The 16,534-nt window shown below is 45.5% G+C and overlaps 1 protein-coding gene across 1 annotated transcript in view; it reads right to left on the reverse strand.

The window, feature by feature from the left end:
* Positions 1-10,286: 10,286 nt before the first annotated feature.
* Positions 10,287-16,534, reverse strand: part of zmpste24 (zinc metallopeptidase, STE24 homolog) — a 38,791-nt gene continuing 32,543 nt past the window's right edge. Inside the window, exon 10 of the mRNA XM_063035043.1 lies at positions 10,287-13,756. Within this exon, the coding sequence (XP_062891113.1) occupies positions 13,535-13,756 (222 nt within the window). The 3' untranslated portion in view covers positions 10,287-13,534. The remainder of the gene's footprint in view (positions 13,757-16,534) is intronic.

A 16,534-nucleotide genomic window follows, 5' to 3' on the forward strand; every position in this document is an offset into this window, starting at 1 on the left:
CTCAGAGCTCAGTCCTGGCATCCTCTGTAAGGAGTCTGCACGTCCTCCCTTTGGGAGGTGTGGGTTTTCTCCGGGCACTCTAGTTTACTCGCGGTCCGAGGTTCATGGGCCATAAATCAGGTTAGGGTTAATCAGCGGTTGTTGGGGGTTGCTTGAAGGACCTATCCTGTGCTCTATCTGTACGTAAAGAGAAACACAGCAGGCTCACAACTTACTAACCCTAACCTGCAGCTCATCTGGAATATGGGAGGAAACCAGAGCACCCGTAGGAAACACGCAGTTAAGGGGAGAACATACAAACTCCTTACAGACAGCGGCAGGAATTGATTTTCTGATCGCTGGCACCGTGAAGCCTCACGCTAACCACTATGTTACCGTACCACACTGCTGGGAGTAGGTTTGACGCACTTGCCCTACTTGGCGGAGGTTAGGATATAGGTTGCTATGGTAACAGTGCTTAGTGCACTGCTATTACAGCTCGGGCCTTGCTTACTTACTGCCTGTTTTGCCACCGGCGAAGGTCCCCCATCTGTCTGTTCTTGGCCGCACACAGATGTAGAAGGATTCTCCATTGCTGCTTCCGTAAGAGTTTTGTTTTTACCAGTCAGGGTTGTCAGCCATGAGCTGAGCCGCCGAACCTGGAGGGCCGGTGGACCGCTCTTTGTCTGGCCTCTCCCCTTTGACCTGTGTTGGCATGGGTGACCCTACGGAGCGCCAAAGCGTAAAGCCCTGCCAACTCTAGCCAGCAAAGCTCTCCGGGTCACGGGGGCACGCGAGCCTTCGAACCACGAACAGGCTGTGGTTCTCTCGGACAGCTCAGGGCGTGAAGAGTTCAATTCCAGTGCCAGCTGTGAGGAGTTCGTACGTTCTCCCCATGACCATGTGGGTTTCCTCACACATTCCGAAGATTCAAAGGCATACCATTCAGTAGTAGGTTAGCTGCTCTGAGATGTTCTGTGATTTAGGCTAGTGTTAAACTAGACAGGTTGTTGGGCAACATGACTCTTTGGGCTGGAAGGGCCAAGTTGTAGTTCTAAATAAAATCGATAAAGGTAAATAGAAAATACAGGCAGTCAAGAGAGGTTGACCTGTTATTACTGACACTCAACAGGGGCTTCTAGACACACTGCTCCAGTCCCTAGCTGCTTTGATAACATACCAGGATTACACTGGAGAGGGTTCAAAGGAACTTCACGGCAATGATTCCGGGATTGAAAGGCTTGTTATATGAGGAACGTTTGATGGCTCTGGGCCTCTACTCACTGGAGTTCAGAAGAACGAGGGGTGACTTCACTGAAACCTATCGAATGTTGAAAGGCCTTGGTAGAGTGAATGTGGAGAGGATGTTCCCTATGGTGGGGGAGTCTAAGACCAGAGGACACAGCCTCTGAATAGAGGGGAGGAGGGGAGGAGGGGAGTCTTTTTAGAATGGAGATGAGGGGGATTTTCACATGGCACAGCCCCTGTATGCTACGACCCAGGGTCACACACACAGCTCCTATACGTCACGACCCAGGGTCACACACACAGCTCCTATACACCACAACCCAGGGTCACACACACAGCTCCTATAAGCCACGACCCAGGGTCACATGCACAACCCCTATACGCCACGACCCATGGTCACACAGATAGCTCCTATAAGCCACGACCCAGGGTCACACACACAGCCCCTATACGCCACAACCCAGGGTCACACAGACAGCTCCTATATGCCACGACCCAGGATCACACACACAGCCCCTATACGCCACGACCCAGGGTCACACAGACAGCTCCTATAAGCCATGACCCAGGGTCACACACACAGCCCCTATACGCCACGACCCAGGGTCACACAGACAGCTCCTATGAGCCATGACCCAGGGTCACACGCACAGCCCCTATACGCCACAACCCAGGGTCACACAGACAGCTCCTATACGCCATGACCCAAGGTCACACGCACAGCCCCTATACGCCACAACCCAGGGTCACACAGACAGTTCCTATGAGCCATGACCCAGGGTCACACGCACAGCCCCTACACGCCACAACCCAGGGTCACACAGACAGCTCCTATACGCCATGACCCAGGGTCACACGCACAGCCCCTATACGCCACAACCCAGGGTCACACAGACAGCTCCTATAAGCCATGACCCAGGGTCACACGCACAGCCCCTATACGCCATGACCCAGGGTCACACAGACAGCCCCATACGCCACAACCCAGGGTCACACGCACAGCCCCTATACGCCACGACCCAGGGTCACACAGACAGCCCCATACGCCACAACCCAGGGTCACACGCACAGCCCCTATACGCCACGACCCAGGGTCACACAGACAGCTCCTATACGCCACAACCCAGAGTCACACGCAGCCCCTACACACTACGACCCAAAATTAGCACAAGGCCACAACTGTGCGGGGGGTGGGGGGGGTTTATAATTTCCTACCACAAGTTAACATAGAACAGTACAGCACAAACCAGACCCTTCGGCCAGGGACGTTGTGCCAGCCTTTTAACCTGCTCAAAGAGCAATCCAACACTCCCCTCTTACAAGTTTTTCTTGGCAAACCAGTTCTGTTGACCACTGTGCTCTCTTTGATTCAGGGAAAGTGCTATAAACTTAATCCTCTGACACCAGATGAGATAAGGAGGTTGTACTATGGGGTCACCATTCAGAAGGTCATTCTGAAAAAGATGCAGCTGGTCGAGCTGAAGATCGGCCTGCTCCGAGCGATCCTGGGTTCCCTGAAGAAGAGGAGGAAAGTTAACTATTGCCACCACAAGATCATCGCTTGCTGCTGTGCCCACTGTAACAATCCAAGTTCTGGCAGCGGTGACACTGATGTTAGTGTGATTGGATCAGACAGATAAATGCTGTTAAGTAATTAATTACAAATATCTAATAATCATTAAAATAATCTTCTGATTCTTGTTTATCCACGCTGTTTACTGATACATTCTTGCATAGAAGAGGGTTAAAGCTCCTTCCACCAAAAATACAAACACGAGGAATTCTGCAGATGCTGGAATTTTAAGCAACATACATCAAAGTTGCTGGTGAACGCAGCAGGCCAGGCAGCATCTCTAGGAAGAGGTACAGTCGACGTTTCGGGCCGAGACCCTTCGTCAAGACTAACTGAAAGAAGAGCTAGTAAGAGTTTTCTTCTTTCAGTTAGTCCTGACGAAGGGTCTCGGCCCAAAACGTCGACTGTACCTCTTCCTAGAGATGCTGCCTGGCCTGCTGCGTTCACCAGCAACTTCGATATGTGTTACCACCAAAAATATCCTCACCCACCTCCCCACCCCCACTTTCCACAGGGATCGCTCACTATCATTCCCTTGTTCATTTATTCCTCCCCACAGATTTCCCTCCCAGCACTTATCCCTGCAAGCAGCCAAACTGCTACACTGGCCCATTTGCCTCCTTCCTCACCCCCATTCCAGGCCCAAAATAGTCCTTCCAGGTGAGGCAACACTTCACCTGCGAATCTGCTGGGGTTGTCTATCGTGTCCGGCGCTCCCGACGCGGCCTCCTCCACATTGGTGAGACCCAAGGTAAACTAAGAGCTCGTCTTGTCGAGCACCTCTGCTCCACCCGCCCAAAGCGGAACTTCCCGGTGGCCAAACGTTTTAATTCTGATTCCCATTCTGACATATCGGCACATGGCCTCCTATTGTGCCAAGAGCAGGCCACCCTCAGGAGGAGCAACACTTTATATTCTGCCTGGGTAGTCCCCAGTGGATATGGATCTCTCTTTCCAGTTAAAAAAAATCCCTCCCCCTCTTATTCTATTCCCCACTCTGGTATCTTACCTCTTCTCACCTGCCTATCACCTCCCCTGGGTCCCCCTCTTCCTCCCCTTTCTCCTGTGGTCCACTCTCCTCTCATATCAGATTCCTCTCTCTCCAGCCCCTTACCTTTTCCTTCCCACCTGGCTTCAACTTCTAGCTAAACACAAAATACTCTGCAGATGCTGGGGTCAAAGCAACACTCACAACCCGCTGGAGGAACTCAGCAGGTCGGGCAGCATCCGTGGAAACGATCAGTCAACGTTTCGGGCCGGAACCCTTCATCAGGACGCAGTTCAACTTCTAGCTATCCTCCTTCCCCTCCCACTTTTTTATTCTGGCACCTCCCCCCTTCCTCTCTGGTTCTGATGAAGAGTCTCGGCCTGAAACGGCAACTGTTTCATTTCCTTAGATGCCCCCTGCCCTGCAGAGTTCCTCCAGCATTTTGTGCACGTTGCTTTAGATTTCCAGCATCTGCAGTCTTTGTCCTGTTTACAAAAATCATTGGGTTGTTTCCTTATCATATACAGTATTGTGGTAAAGGTTTCTCAGCTCTTCAGACTTTACATTAAGATGACCTATCAGTATCCCATCTCTATCTACTGATGCATGTTTCACTTAATACCATATAACCATATAACAATTACAGCACGGAAACAGACCATCTCCGCCCTTCTAGTCCATGCCGAACGCTTACTCTCACCTAGTCCCACCGACCTGCACTCAGCCCATAACCCTCCATTCCTTTCCTGTCCATATAGCTGTCCAATTTAACTTTAAACGACAATATCGAACCTGCCTCTACCACTTCCGCTGGAAGCTCGTTCCACACAGCTACCACTCTCTGAGTAAAGAAGTTGCCCCTCATGTTACCCCTAAACTTTTGCCCCCTAATTCTCAACTCATGTCCTCTTGTTTGAATCTCCCCTACTCTCAATGGAAAAAGCCTATCCACGTCAACTCTATCTATCCCCCTCATAATTTTAAATACCTCTATCAAGTCCCCCCTCAACCTTCTACACTCCAAAGAATAAAGAGGTTTTCAATTGAGCCCACCTGCCCAGCATATATACTCTTGGGGTGGGGGGTGGTGGGAGTGAAAAGTATTCCAGTTTCTTAACTTTTGAATTTCTTATTGATATCAGTCTATTACTTAAACATACACCACAGTAACAGGCCGTCCCGGCCCAGCAAGCCCAGGCAACATAATTCCTCATCTTTGGACTGTGGGAGGAAACCAGAGCACCTGGAGGAAACCCAAATGGTCACGAAGAGAATGTACAAACTTCTTACACGCAGCAGCGGGGATTGAACCCGGGTCGCTAATGCTGTGATAGTGTAACGCTAACCACTACATTACCGTCCCGTTCTTCACAAATATTACGAATAATAAGACCGCAAGACATGGGAGCAGAATTAGGCTATTTGGTCCATTGAGTCTGCTCCGCCATTTGACCATGGCTGATCCCTTTTACCTCACAACCCCGATCTCCTGCCTTCTCCCCCTGTAACTTTTCACACCCTCACTTATCAAGAATCTGTCTACAGCCACCTTATATGCACCCAATGACCTGGCCTCCACAGCCACCTGAGAATGAATTCCATAGATTCACCACCCCCTACCTGAAGTAGTTCTTCATCTCCATTCTAAATGGATGTCTTGTATTCTGCGGTTGTGCCCTCTTGTCCTAGACTCCCCCACCATAGGAAACATCCTCTCCATTTAAGCATTTCAACATTCGATAGGTTTCAATGAGATCCCCCCCACCCCCATTCTTCTAAATTCCAACAAACACAGGCCCGGAGCCATCATTTGCTCCTCATACAATAAGCCTTTCATTCCCAGAATCATTTGGAATAATAGGCTCAACTTCATCCAAGTACAGTGGTCAGGATGAAAATAGGCAGAAAATGGTTCGGCACAGCCAAGAAGGGCCAAAGGGCCTGTTTCTGTGCTGTAGTTTCTATGGTTCTATGATGAGTTTGGATCCATCCCAAACGTCGCTTGCTCCATATTGACTGGAACCCTACCAAGCAAAAGCTTCCGTGCTCTTGTTCTCTTGGGATGGTAGGAGGGTTGTTCAGTTACACAATTATATTGTGAAATGTTTCAGCCGGTTTGTCAATTACAAATCGGAGTCAAAAGCCACAGACTAAAAACGAAGAGGCTTCAGATCAGAGCAAGGAACCATGTCCCTGTAAGTAGTCATAAGAATTCAGGAAAGGGTGGGACCAAAAAAAAAAAATCAGCATGATAAACAAAGTGTTTAGTAAACAAGAACATGTTGGAAGTACACCAGATAGTATGTGGAGAGAGAGTAAGCGAGTGAGAGATCTAATGAGCTTCAATGAGAAATTTGAATTTGTATTGATTTTTAGAATTATCAACTTGAAGGGGGAATCTGCAGACATTAGATTGCTTGACAGTGCAGGCTGACCATTAGAAAATTCCCAGTGGGGCAGCACGGTGTTCAACTCCTGCCGCTGTCTATAAAGAGCTTATACGTTTCTCCCTGTGACCACATGGGCTTGCACCCACGTACTGGTTAGTAGGTCAATTGGTCATTGTGAATTGTTCTGTGATTAGGTTCAGGTTAAATTGGGGGGGGGGGGTGTTGCTGGACAGTGCTGCTAAGGGCTGGAAGGGCCTATTCTGCACTGTATCTCATTAAATAGACAAATTCTACATCCCTGAATATCATAAACCCAAGACCTCTTACATTTCACCGCGACTCATTCCACTGAGATGCAACACAGAGCGTCATAGGAAGTCATTCCTGCCTGTGGCCATCAAACTTTACAACTCCTCCCTTGGAGGGTCAGACACCCTGAGCCAATAGGCTGGTCCTGGACTTATTTCCTGGCATAATTTACACATTACTATTTAACTATTTATGGGTTTATTGCTATTTATTATTTATGGTGCAACTGTAACGAAAACCAGTTTCCCCCAGGATCAATAAAGTATGACTATGACTATTTCCTGGGATTATACTGCAAGTCAAGTCGCTTTTATTGTCATTTCTACCATAACTGCTGGTACAGTACACAGTAAAAATGAAACAACGATCCTCCAGGACTATGGTTTTACATGAAACAACACAAAACTACACTCCACTACCTGAAACACAAAACTACTTTAGACTTCAGGCCTACACAGTACTACATAGAGTGCACAAAACAGTGCAAGACAGTACATTAATTAATAAACAAGTCAATAGGCACAGTAAAGGACAAATTACAATATAATAAATGATGCAAATGTAAACAATGTTTTAGCAGGAATTGAGAAAGAAATGAGCAAAATTTGCAAAGGGAGTGGAGGTGGGTGTGCATACACAGTCTGGTCGTGAGAGCCCAAATGCTTTGGTGCCTTTTGCCAGGTGGCAGGAGGGAGAAGAGTTTGTGTGAGGGGTACGTGGGGTCCTTCACAATACTGTTAGCTTTGCGGATGCAGCGTGTGATGTACTGCAGGAGTGCTCACCCTTTCATATTCTGGATAAGTACTGTTCTGAATAAATAAAAAAACTGGAAAAAAAATTTTAATACTGCGTTTAGAGAAATTCTCAAAGTTCTGGCATCCATTTCTAGTCTTCAGCTGGAACAGATAAAGAAACTGTAGAGAAAGTTAATGGATATTAACCTGACAGAATGGAGAAATCGGGAAGATACTTTTTTAAAAATATATAAATTTAGAGATACAATTTGGCAACAGGCTCTTCCGGCCCAAAAAGCCTCTGCTGCCCAATTACACCCTTGTGACCAATTAACCTACTAACCCAGGGAGTTTTTAGAATGTGGGAGAAAAACTGAGCACTCAGGAAACCCACGGGGTCACAGGGAGAAGATACAAAATCCTTACAGACAGTGGCAGGAAATGAACCCTAGCTCACTGGCGTTGTAATAACGTTACGCTAATTGTTACGCCACTGTGCTGCCACATTTACACATGTACATTACACGCCACCTGGAATAAAGAATTTGAGTTTGAATACTAAGACATAACGGGCCTTTTCTTAGTTGTATCATTACATGGTGGGATAACAGTAAGACAATCTAACATGAAGAGTTTAGGAGTAGAGAAGTCAAGTCTCTAAAGCCACCCCTATCAATAATCATCTCCCTCATTTCACGTACATTTGCTCTCATTTCTTCTTCCTCCACCCCACTAGGAATAGGGTTCCCCTGGTCCTCACCTACCACCCCACCAGCCTCTGGGTCCAACATATTATTCTCCGTAACTTCCGCCACCTCCAACGGGATCCCACCACTATGCACATCTTTCCCTTCCCCCCTCTCTCTGCTTTCCGCAGGGATCGCTCCCTACGTGACTCCTTTGTCCATTCATCCCCCCCATCCCTCCCCACTGATCTCCCTCCTGGCACTTATCCGTGTAAGCGGAACAAGTTGCTACACATGCCCTTACACTTCCTCCCTTACCACCACTCAGAGCCCCAGACAGTCCTTCCAGGTGAGGCGACACTTCACCTGTGAGTCGGCTGGGGTGATATACTGTGTCCGGTGCTCCCGATGTGGCCTTTTATATATTGGCGAGACCCGACACAGACTGGGAGACTGCTTTGCTGAACACCTACGCTCTGTCCGCCAGAGAAAGCAGGATCTCCCAGTGGCCACACATTTTAATTCCACATCCCATTCTGACATGTCTGTCCACGGCCTCCTCTACTGTGGAGATGAAGCCACACTCAGGTTGGAGGAACAACACCTTATATTCCGTCTGGGTAGCCTCCAACCTGATGGCATCAACATCGACTTCTCTAACTTCCGCTAACGCCCCACCTCCCCCCTCGTACCCCATCTGTTATTTATATACACACATTCTTTCTCTCACTCTTTTTCTCCCTCTGAATATACCCCTTGCCCATCCTCTGGGTTCCCCCCCCCGCCATCTTTCTTCCCGGACCTCCTGTCCCATGATCCTCTCATATCCCTTTTGCCTATCACCTGTCCAGCTCTTGGCTCCATCCCTCCCCCTCCTGTCTTCTCCTATCATTTTGGATCACCCCCTCCCCCTCCAACTTTCAAATCTCTTACTAGCTCTTCCTTCAGTTAGTCCTGACGAAGGGTCTCGGCCCGAAACGTCGACTGCACCTCTACCTAGAGATGCTGCCTGGCCTGCTGCGTTCACCAGCAACTTTGATGTGTGTTGCTTGAATTTCCAGCATCTGCAGAATTCCTGTTGTTTGCCCTATCAATAATGAACACGTTCAAACAGCTTTAGGATTCTCTTCCCCATTCTCAATGGAGGATTATCGGTAACATTGTCAAATTTAAGTGAGAGGTTTAAAAAGGTATAAATGCGATTGCAAGAAAAGCACGACAGTGCGTCTACTTCCTTGGGGGTCTGCGGAGGTTCAGGAGGACATCAAAAACTTTGACAGACTTCTATAGATGTGTAGTGGAGAGTGTATTGACTGGCTGCATCACAACCTAGTATGGTAACACCAGTGCCCTTTGAAAGGAAAATCCTACAAAAGCAGGTCGATTCGGCACAGTACGTAACAGGTAAAGCCTTCCCAACTATTTTGCACATCTACATGAAATGCTGTTGTAGGAAAGCAACATCCAAAGATCTCCCCCCCCCCCCCCACTTAGGTCATGCTCTCTTCTCACTGCTGCCATCAGGTAGAAGGTACAAGAGTCTCAGGACTCACACCACCAGGTTCAGGAACAGTTATTACCCCTCAACCATCAGGCTCTTAAACAAAAGAGGATAACTACACTCATCTATTTTAGATGTTCCCATAACCAATGATCTTACTTTAAGGACTTATTATTTCATGCTCTCATTATTTATCGCTATTTATTTATATTTACATTGGTTCATTGATCCTGTTTACAGTTACTGTTCTATAGATTTACTAAGTATACCTGCAGGAAAAAGAATCTCAGGGTTGGACGTGGTGACACATGTACTCTGATAATAAAATTTACTTTGAACTTTAAAACAGAATTCTTTCTCCTTGCGACGACGTAGGTTTCCTCTGGGTGCTCCAAAAGATGCATGGGTTAGTAGGCTAATTGGTCACATGGGTGTAACTGGGCAGAATACAATAAAAATAATTTTAAAACATTCCACAGGGAAATACTACCATTTAAGCTGACATTGTAAAAACACAAAGCCGCATCTTCTTGAGATGTGATCTGGGTACCTACGCTTCAACCATAAACAAATTTCAAAATTTTGAGGAGGTGGATCAGTTGACAGCCAGCCAGTGAGGTAGTGGCAGCCACATCGGACTTTGAGGAGAGTGGCCTCAGGTTCGAATCCAGCCAGCTCCTTGCACGCTTCCCACCTGTTCTGGGTTGAGCGTCAAGCTAGCAACGCGGCCTCGTAAAACACGGACAAATGCTGAAGAAACAGCAAAGATACCTCCCAATGTGCCGCAGGACATGGAAAGGAACAATAAATCAATTGATACATTTTTATAGAAAAGGAATGAACAAGTCACAAAGTCACTCTGACCACAGACTCATGTTTCTTCCATTTATTGAAAATTACTGTCACAAAGAAATGCAATTTCACATCTTCATAGAATCAGGTTGTTTCACAATTCCCATACATGCTAATTATTTAATGATTTAATCTTCCTTGAATTTAGATCACAACACAATTAAGGACTCCCTCCCTTCATCCCCCAAGAGGCAAAATTACAACATTTCAATCAACTGAACAGATTGTGAGATACTACCACCAGCTTCCTGCACAAATCCCTGATTTATGAAATCGCTCCTTAATCCTTCCGGTTTTCTCTTGTAGAGAAAGAAACAGCACTTTCTTCTCCCTTGGTGCTCACCTTCCTCATGTTAATGAAAAGCCACCTTCCGCGGGTCCTGGGAATCTGAAAGTGGAGATTCTGCCAGGACTTGGCAGGTTAACTAAGAGTGAACAGATGAGATTTAATGAACTGAAGCTTTACTGTTTTGCCTTCCACAGACGCCTCCTGACGTGCTATTTTTTTTAAATTCCAGATTTTTACTGTTAATTCCATTTCAATTTTCCAACTCCAACATCTGTTTAATCACATAGCACAATTTGAAGAAGACAGCAGAAATAGGCCCACCCAATCAGTAACTGGAAGGGGAGTGGTGTAACATTTTAAATAGGATGACTCATCAACATTAAAAAGGACAATGCTAACTCCACGTGCACAATTGACAGATTTTCAGTACACTTGCTGCCATTAATTATGCATCACTGTCTGGTTCTGACTGACAAATCAAACTTACTTTGCATAGTTGGCAAGCTAATCCAGCTCTTTGAATAAACCTAGACACGAGAGACTCTACAGATGCTGGAAATCTTGAGCAACACGCACAAAATGTTGGAGAAACTCAGCAAGCCAGGCAGCATCTATGGAGGGGAATAAACATTGGACGTTTAATTTGAACATTACCTGTCAAAGGACGGATGGACACACACACACACACACAGAGCTGGGGAATTCAATAAGGCAGACAGCATCTACGGAAGTCCTGATGAAGGATCATAGCCCAAAATGTCGACTATTTATTCCCCTCCATAGATGATGCCTGACTTGCTGAGTTCCTCCGGCATTTTGTCTGTATGCTGCTTAAGATTTCTAGAGTTTAAACTTCACATCTAAATCTCATGTTGATAAAGAAAGCCTAGCTCCCTTTCACATCACACTGAGACCTCGAACCAGGGAGTGAAAAAGATGCCCTCGCATCTCCCTCTAGCGTGGATAACCACCACCTAGTGTGTTTTCTTGACACCAAAGGTCAATTGTCTGCCCACAGTTCGCAGATGCTGGATGCGCTAAAACTGGCCACTGCACCTCACGTCGTCAGGGGAAACTTTGAAAGCAAAAGCACTGAAATGGGATAGGCAGCAGCACCCAGTGAGCCTCCAGAAGAAAACAGGTACAACTTCCAGCACACAGTCAACATGGAACATCAAATGGTAGCAGTCAGCCAGGACTTGGGAAAGACAACTTGGAGTAGCTGAGAGGAAGAGAATGCAGGAAAACCCACAAGCTTACTCCCTTTAACTGGTAACAGATTCAAATGGTTGGAAGGGCAGTAGGCAATTTCAATCGCATCTACGTCACTTTCCAAAGCTGTGACGGCAAACCATGAAACTTCACAATTCAACACGACGCCCACACAAACCAGCAGCAATGTCTCACTCCCATGGTGAGAGTGCACAAACCTCTTCCCTCCTACAGCGTATAGTTGTGTCGTGAACATTTTCAATACATTGAACTGCTCATTCAGTAACAGAATGCAATTAGCGGCATCTTCACTTTAAAACATCTGCATATCAACACAACCATAATGAACTGAAATAATCTCAGCAATGCACAAGATTAAAAGAATCTGACAGGTACAAAAAAAAACATTTCCACATACCAATTAAGAGACATGTTCTTCTTAGAATTCAACTTACTCCATTAACAACCAAACAAAATTTCAACCTCAGTCAAGAAACCAAAAGTGAAGTCACATGTTAAAGCAACAGAAAATGAGGGGTGTTTAAGGATGCTTACTAACTGTGGGAAAAGTGTTAAAATCACAGGTTGAGCTAATCTCAACCTTATCAGAAAATTCAAGCAGAAGATTCACTGTTACCTAGATATGATATTGCAGAGTAGTAACACTGGAACGCTGTGTGTGCTAACAAGAAGCCGCATAACTGAAAATCACATCCTCCACGTTTGACCTTAGACCTGTAAACTAACGTTGAACAGAAGCCAACCTGTGTAAATCCGATTCACACCAATGTGGTTAATAAGCTCATTTTCTCAGCGAGTAGATCCATTTCCCTCAATGTATTGACTTGAATGTTGAGCATGGGAAAGATCCACTGCACTTCTATTGCTAACTCTAACAGAGCAGCAGATCATTTGCCTGTCCTCAATTTATCGGCCACATGTGGACAGATTGTTGATTTCTTTGGAAGCAAGGCCAAATAGAGTAATGCTAACCAACTGACAACCACCCTTGTCCAAAGTTAAGACAGAATTACCAACAGATCCTGCGAAAAGACAGTCAACCCATTAAACCTGAACTCGACCCTTCTCTCCTTCCTGCAGTTTCTAGGCATAACTGTTAAAGGTTGACAAATGTCCCCAAGGCTAAACCTAAATATAGTTCTTCTTTGGAGTTGAACTGTCCTGCTTATAGTGACTAGACACATTTACAGCTTCAAGACTCTACCTCTCGAAACTGCATTTCGGACAATAGTGTCCAGTGGGATCAATCTGAATGCAGCGATGTCTCTTAAAACATTTATTGTTAAAACGATATAAATAATTCATAATTTGCTGGTCTAAAAGAGACTTGCCGGAAAATGAGCAGAGAAAACACAAAATTATGGAAATGAAACTTTAAAGGTTCAATAGACAAAGCAATTTCCAAGAGCACTTTGGATAAGAGTTCTGATATGATGCACCGTTAATCGTAACATACATTACTGGATACTTGTGCTAGCATGGTTTGTATCATCTTGCTTGTACCATTAGACACTGAATTGCTTCAAATTAAAAATAAAATCAAGTCCCAATGTATTTTAAACAACTTAACTATGTCAGATTGTTTTTACACCCCTAGCATGTGAACCAATACACAATCTAAATGCACTCAGACCGTGAGCCAGTTCTCAACGTACAAGCAACCAGTGCAAAGCTGCACTGTCCATGGAATGAACAATTTAAAATAAAAAACTTTTTTCTTCAGAAAGTTCTACTTCTTTCTCACGTCTACCATCAGTCCCTTTTGTCCTTTAAGGCTCGTAGTCTCTCGAGGAGAGGAGGGTGGGAATAATGCCACATGGAGTACAGCCAGTCCGCCACCGGGAAACCCAGATTATCCTTGTTCAGTTTTATTAGAGCCGAGTATAGGTCGGTGGCTTTTCCCAGTTCTTTCGCAAATGCATCCGCCTGGAATTCAAATCTTCTGCTCAGTACAGTCAGGCTGAAGGAGAGGACCTATAAAAACACAAATTTACCCATACGTCAGTGCATAATCTTAATCAGCAAGAATATTTCTTGGGAATGACTGGCTTGAATAACATGGCCAGTCTGTCCTTGCCTTCATGGACATCACCCACCCATCTTAAAGTGACCAGCAAAACCCTGAATCACTACAGTTTAGCAACACTGTGACCACTTTGCACTAAAGTTAATTCTTTTTTTGTACTACAGAGACATTAAGCGTGGAGGAAATCAGAGTCAGGCGGGGAATTAACAGTCAATGTGTCAAGTCGAGACCCTTCAATTTATTCCCCTCCAAAGACGTTGCCTCACTTGCTGAGTTTCTTCAGCACTTGGTATCTATTGCTCAAGATTTCTCTTTTTTTTGTTCTAATTGTGTTCTTTTTGGTAAAAAGAGTACAATTTATAAACACAAGAAAGGCTGCAGATGCTGGAAATCCAGAGCGCGCACACAAAAATGCTGCAGGAACTCAGCAGGTCAAGCAACATCTATGGAAATGAATGAACAGGCGGTGTTTTGGGCCGAGACCCTTTTCCATAGATGTTGCCTGACCTGCTGAGTTGCTGCAGCATTTTGTGTCTGTTGCTTTGTGCAATTTATGTTTGTTTTTCCTGTGAACACTATTTATCTGATGCTATGTGCCTGTGATGCTGCAAGTGTTCCATTGTTCCTGTGCACATGACTAGGAACTCTATTTTGACTACATGTCCATGATGATCCATCCCAACCCTCACAGATTTGTGCTACTACAAGACAAATCATCTCGCACATTCACCATTTTCAGCCCAAACTCTGGTTTCCATCACAATAGCCTTCTCCTCCGCAGAGACACCTTAAAAACAATTTTAACTTCCATGCTTTGCACGTGTCCTAGTTGAACTGGATGTTAAATTCTGCTAAATCCCATGAATGCTCCTCTGAAGCAACCTCAAAAATGTTACATTATTGAAGTGAATACAATTTTTTTCTCCAGGTTAGATAAAATGTACCACACAAAATGTATTCTCCCTGCTCCCTAAGTCCTCTTAAGTAGAAATCACTGACTTGAGTAAGACACAATTCTAACCTCCGTGCCCCACTAAGCGGACAGAGACTACATCTTTGCCTTTATCCGGTTTGTTTCAAAATCCAGATTTACAGGTAGACCATTGGTTGTGGGTTCCAGTCTGGAGAACTGTCCATAAGCCAATTCCTGAGAAAGTCAGAAGTGTATGTTTTCTATTCATTCATCATTCATTACCTGCCGTGTCTTAAGATGTAGCGATCACAGTCTTTCCATGACCATGATTGTTTTTGGCAAATTTTTCCCTACAGAAGAGGTTTGCCATTGCCTTCTTCTGGGCAGTGTCTATACAACAGGGGTGACCCCAGCCATATTCAACACTCTTCAGAGATTGTCTGCCTGGCGTCGGTGGTCGCATAACCGGGACTTGTGATATGAACCAGCTGCTCATACGACCATCCACCACCTGCTCCCATGGCTTCACCTGACCCTGATCGGTTTGGGGGGGGGAGGGGGGAAGAAGAGGGGTGGCACTAAGCAGATGCTACACCTTGCGCAAGGTGACCTGCAGGTGAGCAGAAGGAAGGGGTGTCTTACATCTCTTTTGGTAGAGATGCATCTCCACCCTGTCACCCCCCGTTTTCTATAGCTACTACTTTTGTATAACACTGCATATATTTGCCACAAAGTTAAAAAAGTAAATTATCAGAGTACTGTATATTTCATTATATACTACCCTGATATTAGTTTTCTTGCAGGCATTCACGATGGAAATACAATAGAATCAATGAAAAGCTGCAAAAAAAAGACTGACAAAGAACCAATGTGCAAAAGGAGACAGTCTGTGCAAATACAATAATATATAATCAGTGGATTCTGGTTAATTGGGCCATTGGTTAAACTGACCAGCCACTTATTTGGGACAACTCTTAAAGAGCAAAAACTAATGTTTAAAAAAGCCGGGATTCCTTCTGCTTGGCACACATGCCGCTTAATTGGGGCAGGAGACTGTTGCTGAACAGTTTCCAAGCAGACACTACACTGTGCTCAGAGTGAACAGATTTTATACAGTGTCGCTTGCGTGTGATTGTGTTCAAAAAAGCAGTGATTTTGGTCACTGGTAGCTAATGAGAAATAAGCAGTAAGACAATTCAGAACCATTTTGCTCACTGCAGTTTCAAGCATTCAGGCTTGGAAATGCCAGAAACGGCCGGCAGAGAAACAAAATGATCTCACTACTTCCAACAAGTTAGGAACCATGAAGAATTCGAAGGTGTCGACAATTGTCTTCATGTTGCTTTTGGTCCCCAGTGGACCAACGCTCTCTTCTGTGGCTCCAAGACACTGTTTGCACGTGAAAGCAACTGCACCCCGGTACACTGCTTCAACAGGGCAACTAAACAAGGCGAAGGTAACTGGCGGGTCTCAGACCCCAGTGGGATAGGGACATGCCTGCCCTAGCATGTGAAGTCAGCTCCGGTGGACTGGGCAGATGTGATCTACAGTGAGATCCAACAGCCAGGAAGGCAGTACGGACAGCACAGGGCAGGAGGCACAGATGTCGTCATGGTCATCCACTACAACCAGGGAAGACACCAGCTGTGACGTCTACTCATACCACTCAATATGGACCTCCTAGGTCAAGAGACTGAAACTGCCCCAGTGGAACACTTCCACTTTAATAACTGTCCCACACACATTTCCTGTCAATGTCAGATACAACGGACAACTATTGTATTGACAGTGTTCCAATTTGTTCTGTATTTCA

This window comes from Mobula hypostoma, chromosome 28 (genome assembly GCF_963921235.1).
Source record: "Mobula hypostoma chromosome 28, sMobHyp1.1, whole genome shotgun sequence".
In the NCBI taxonomy this organism is placed as follows: domain Eukaryota; kingdom Metazoa; phylum Chordata; class Chondrichthyes; order Myliobatiformes; family Myliobatidae; genus Mobula; species Mobula hypostoma.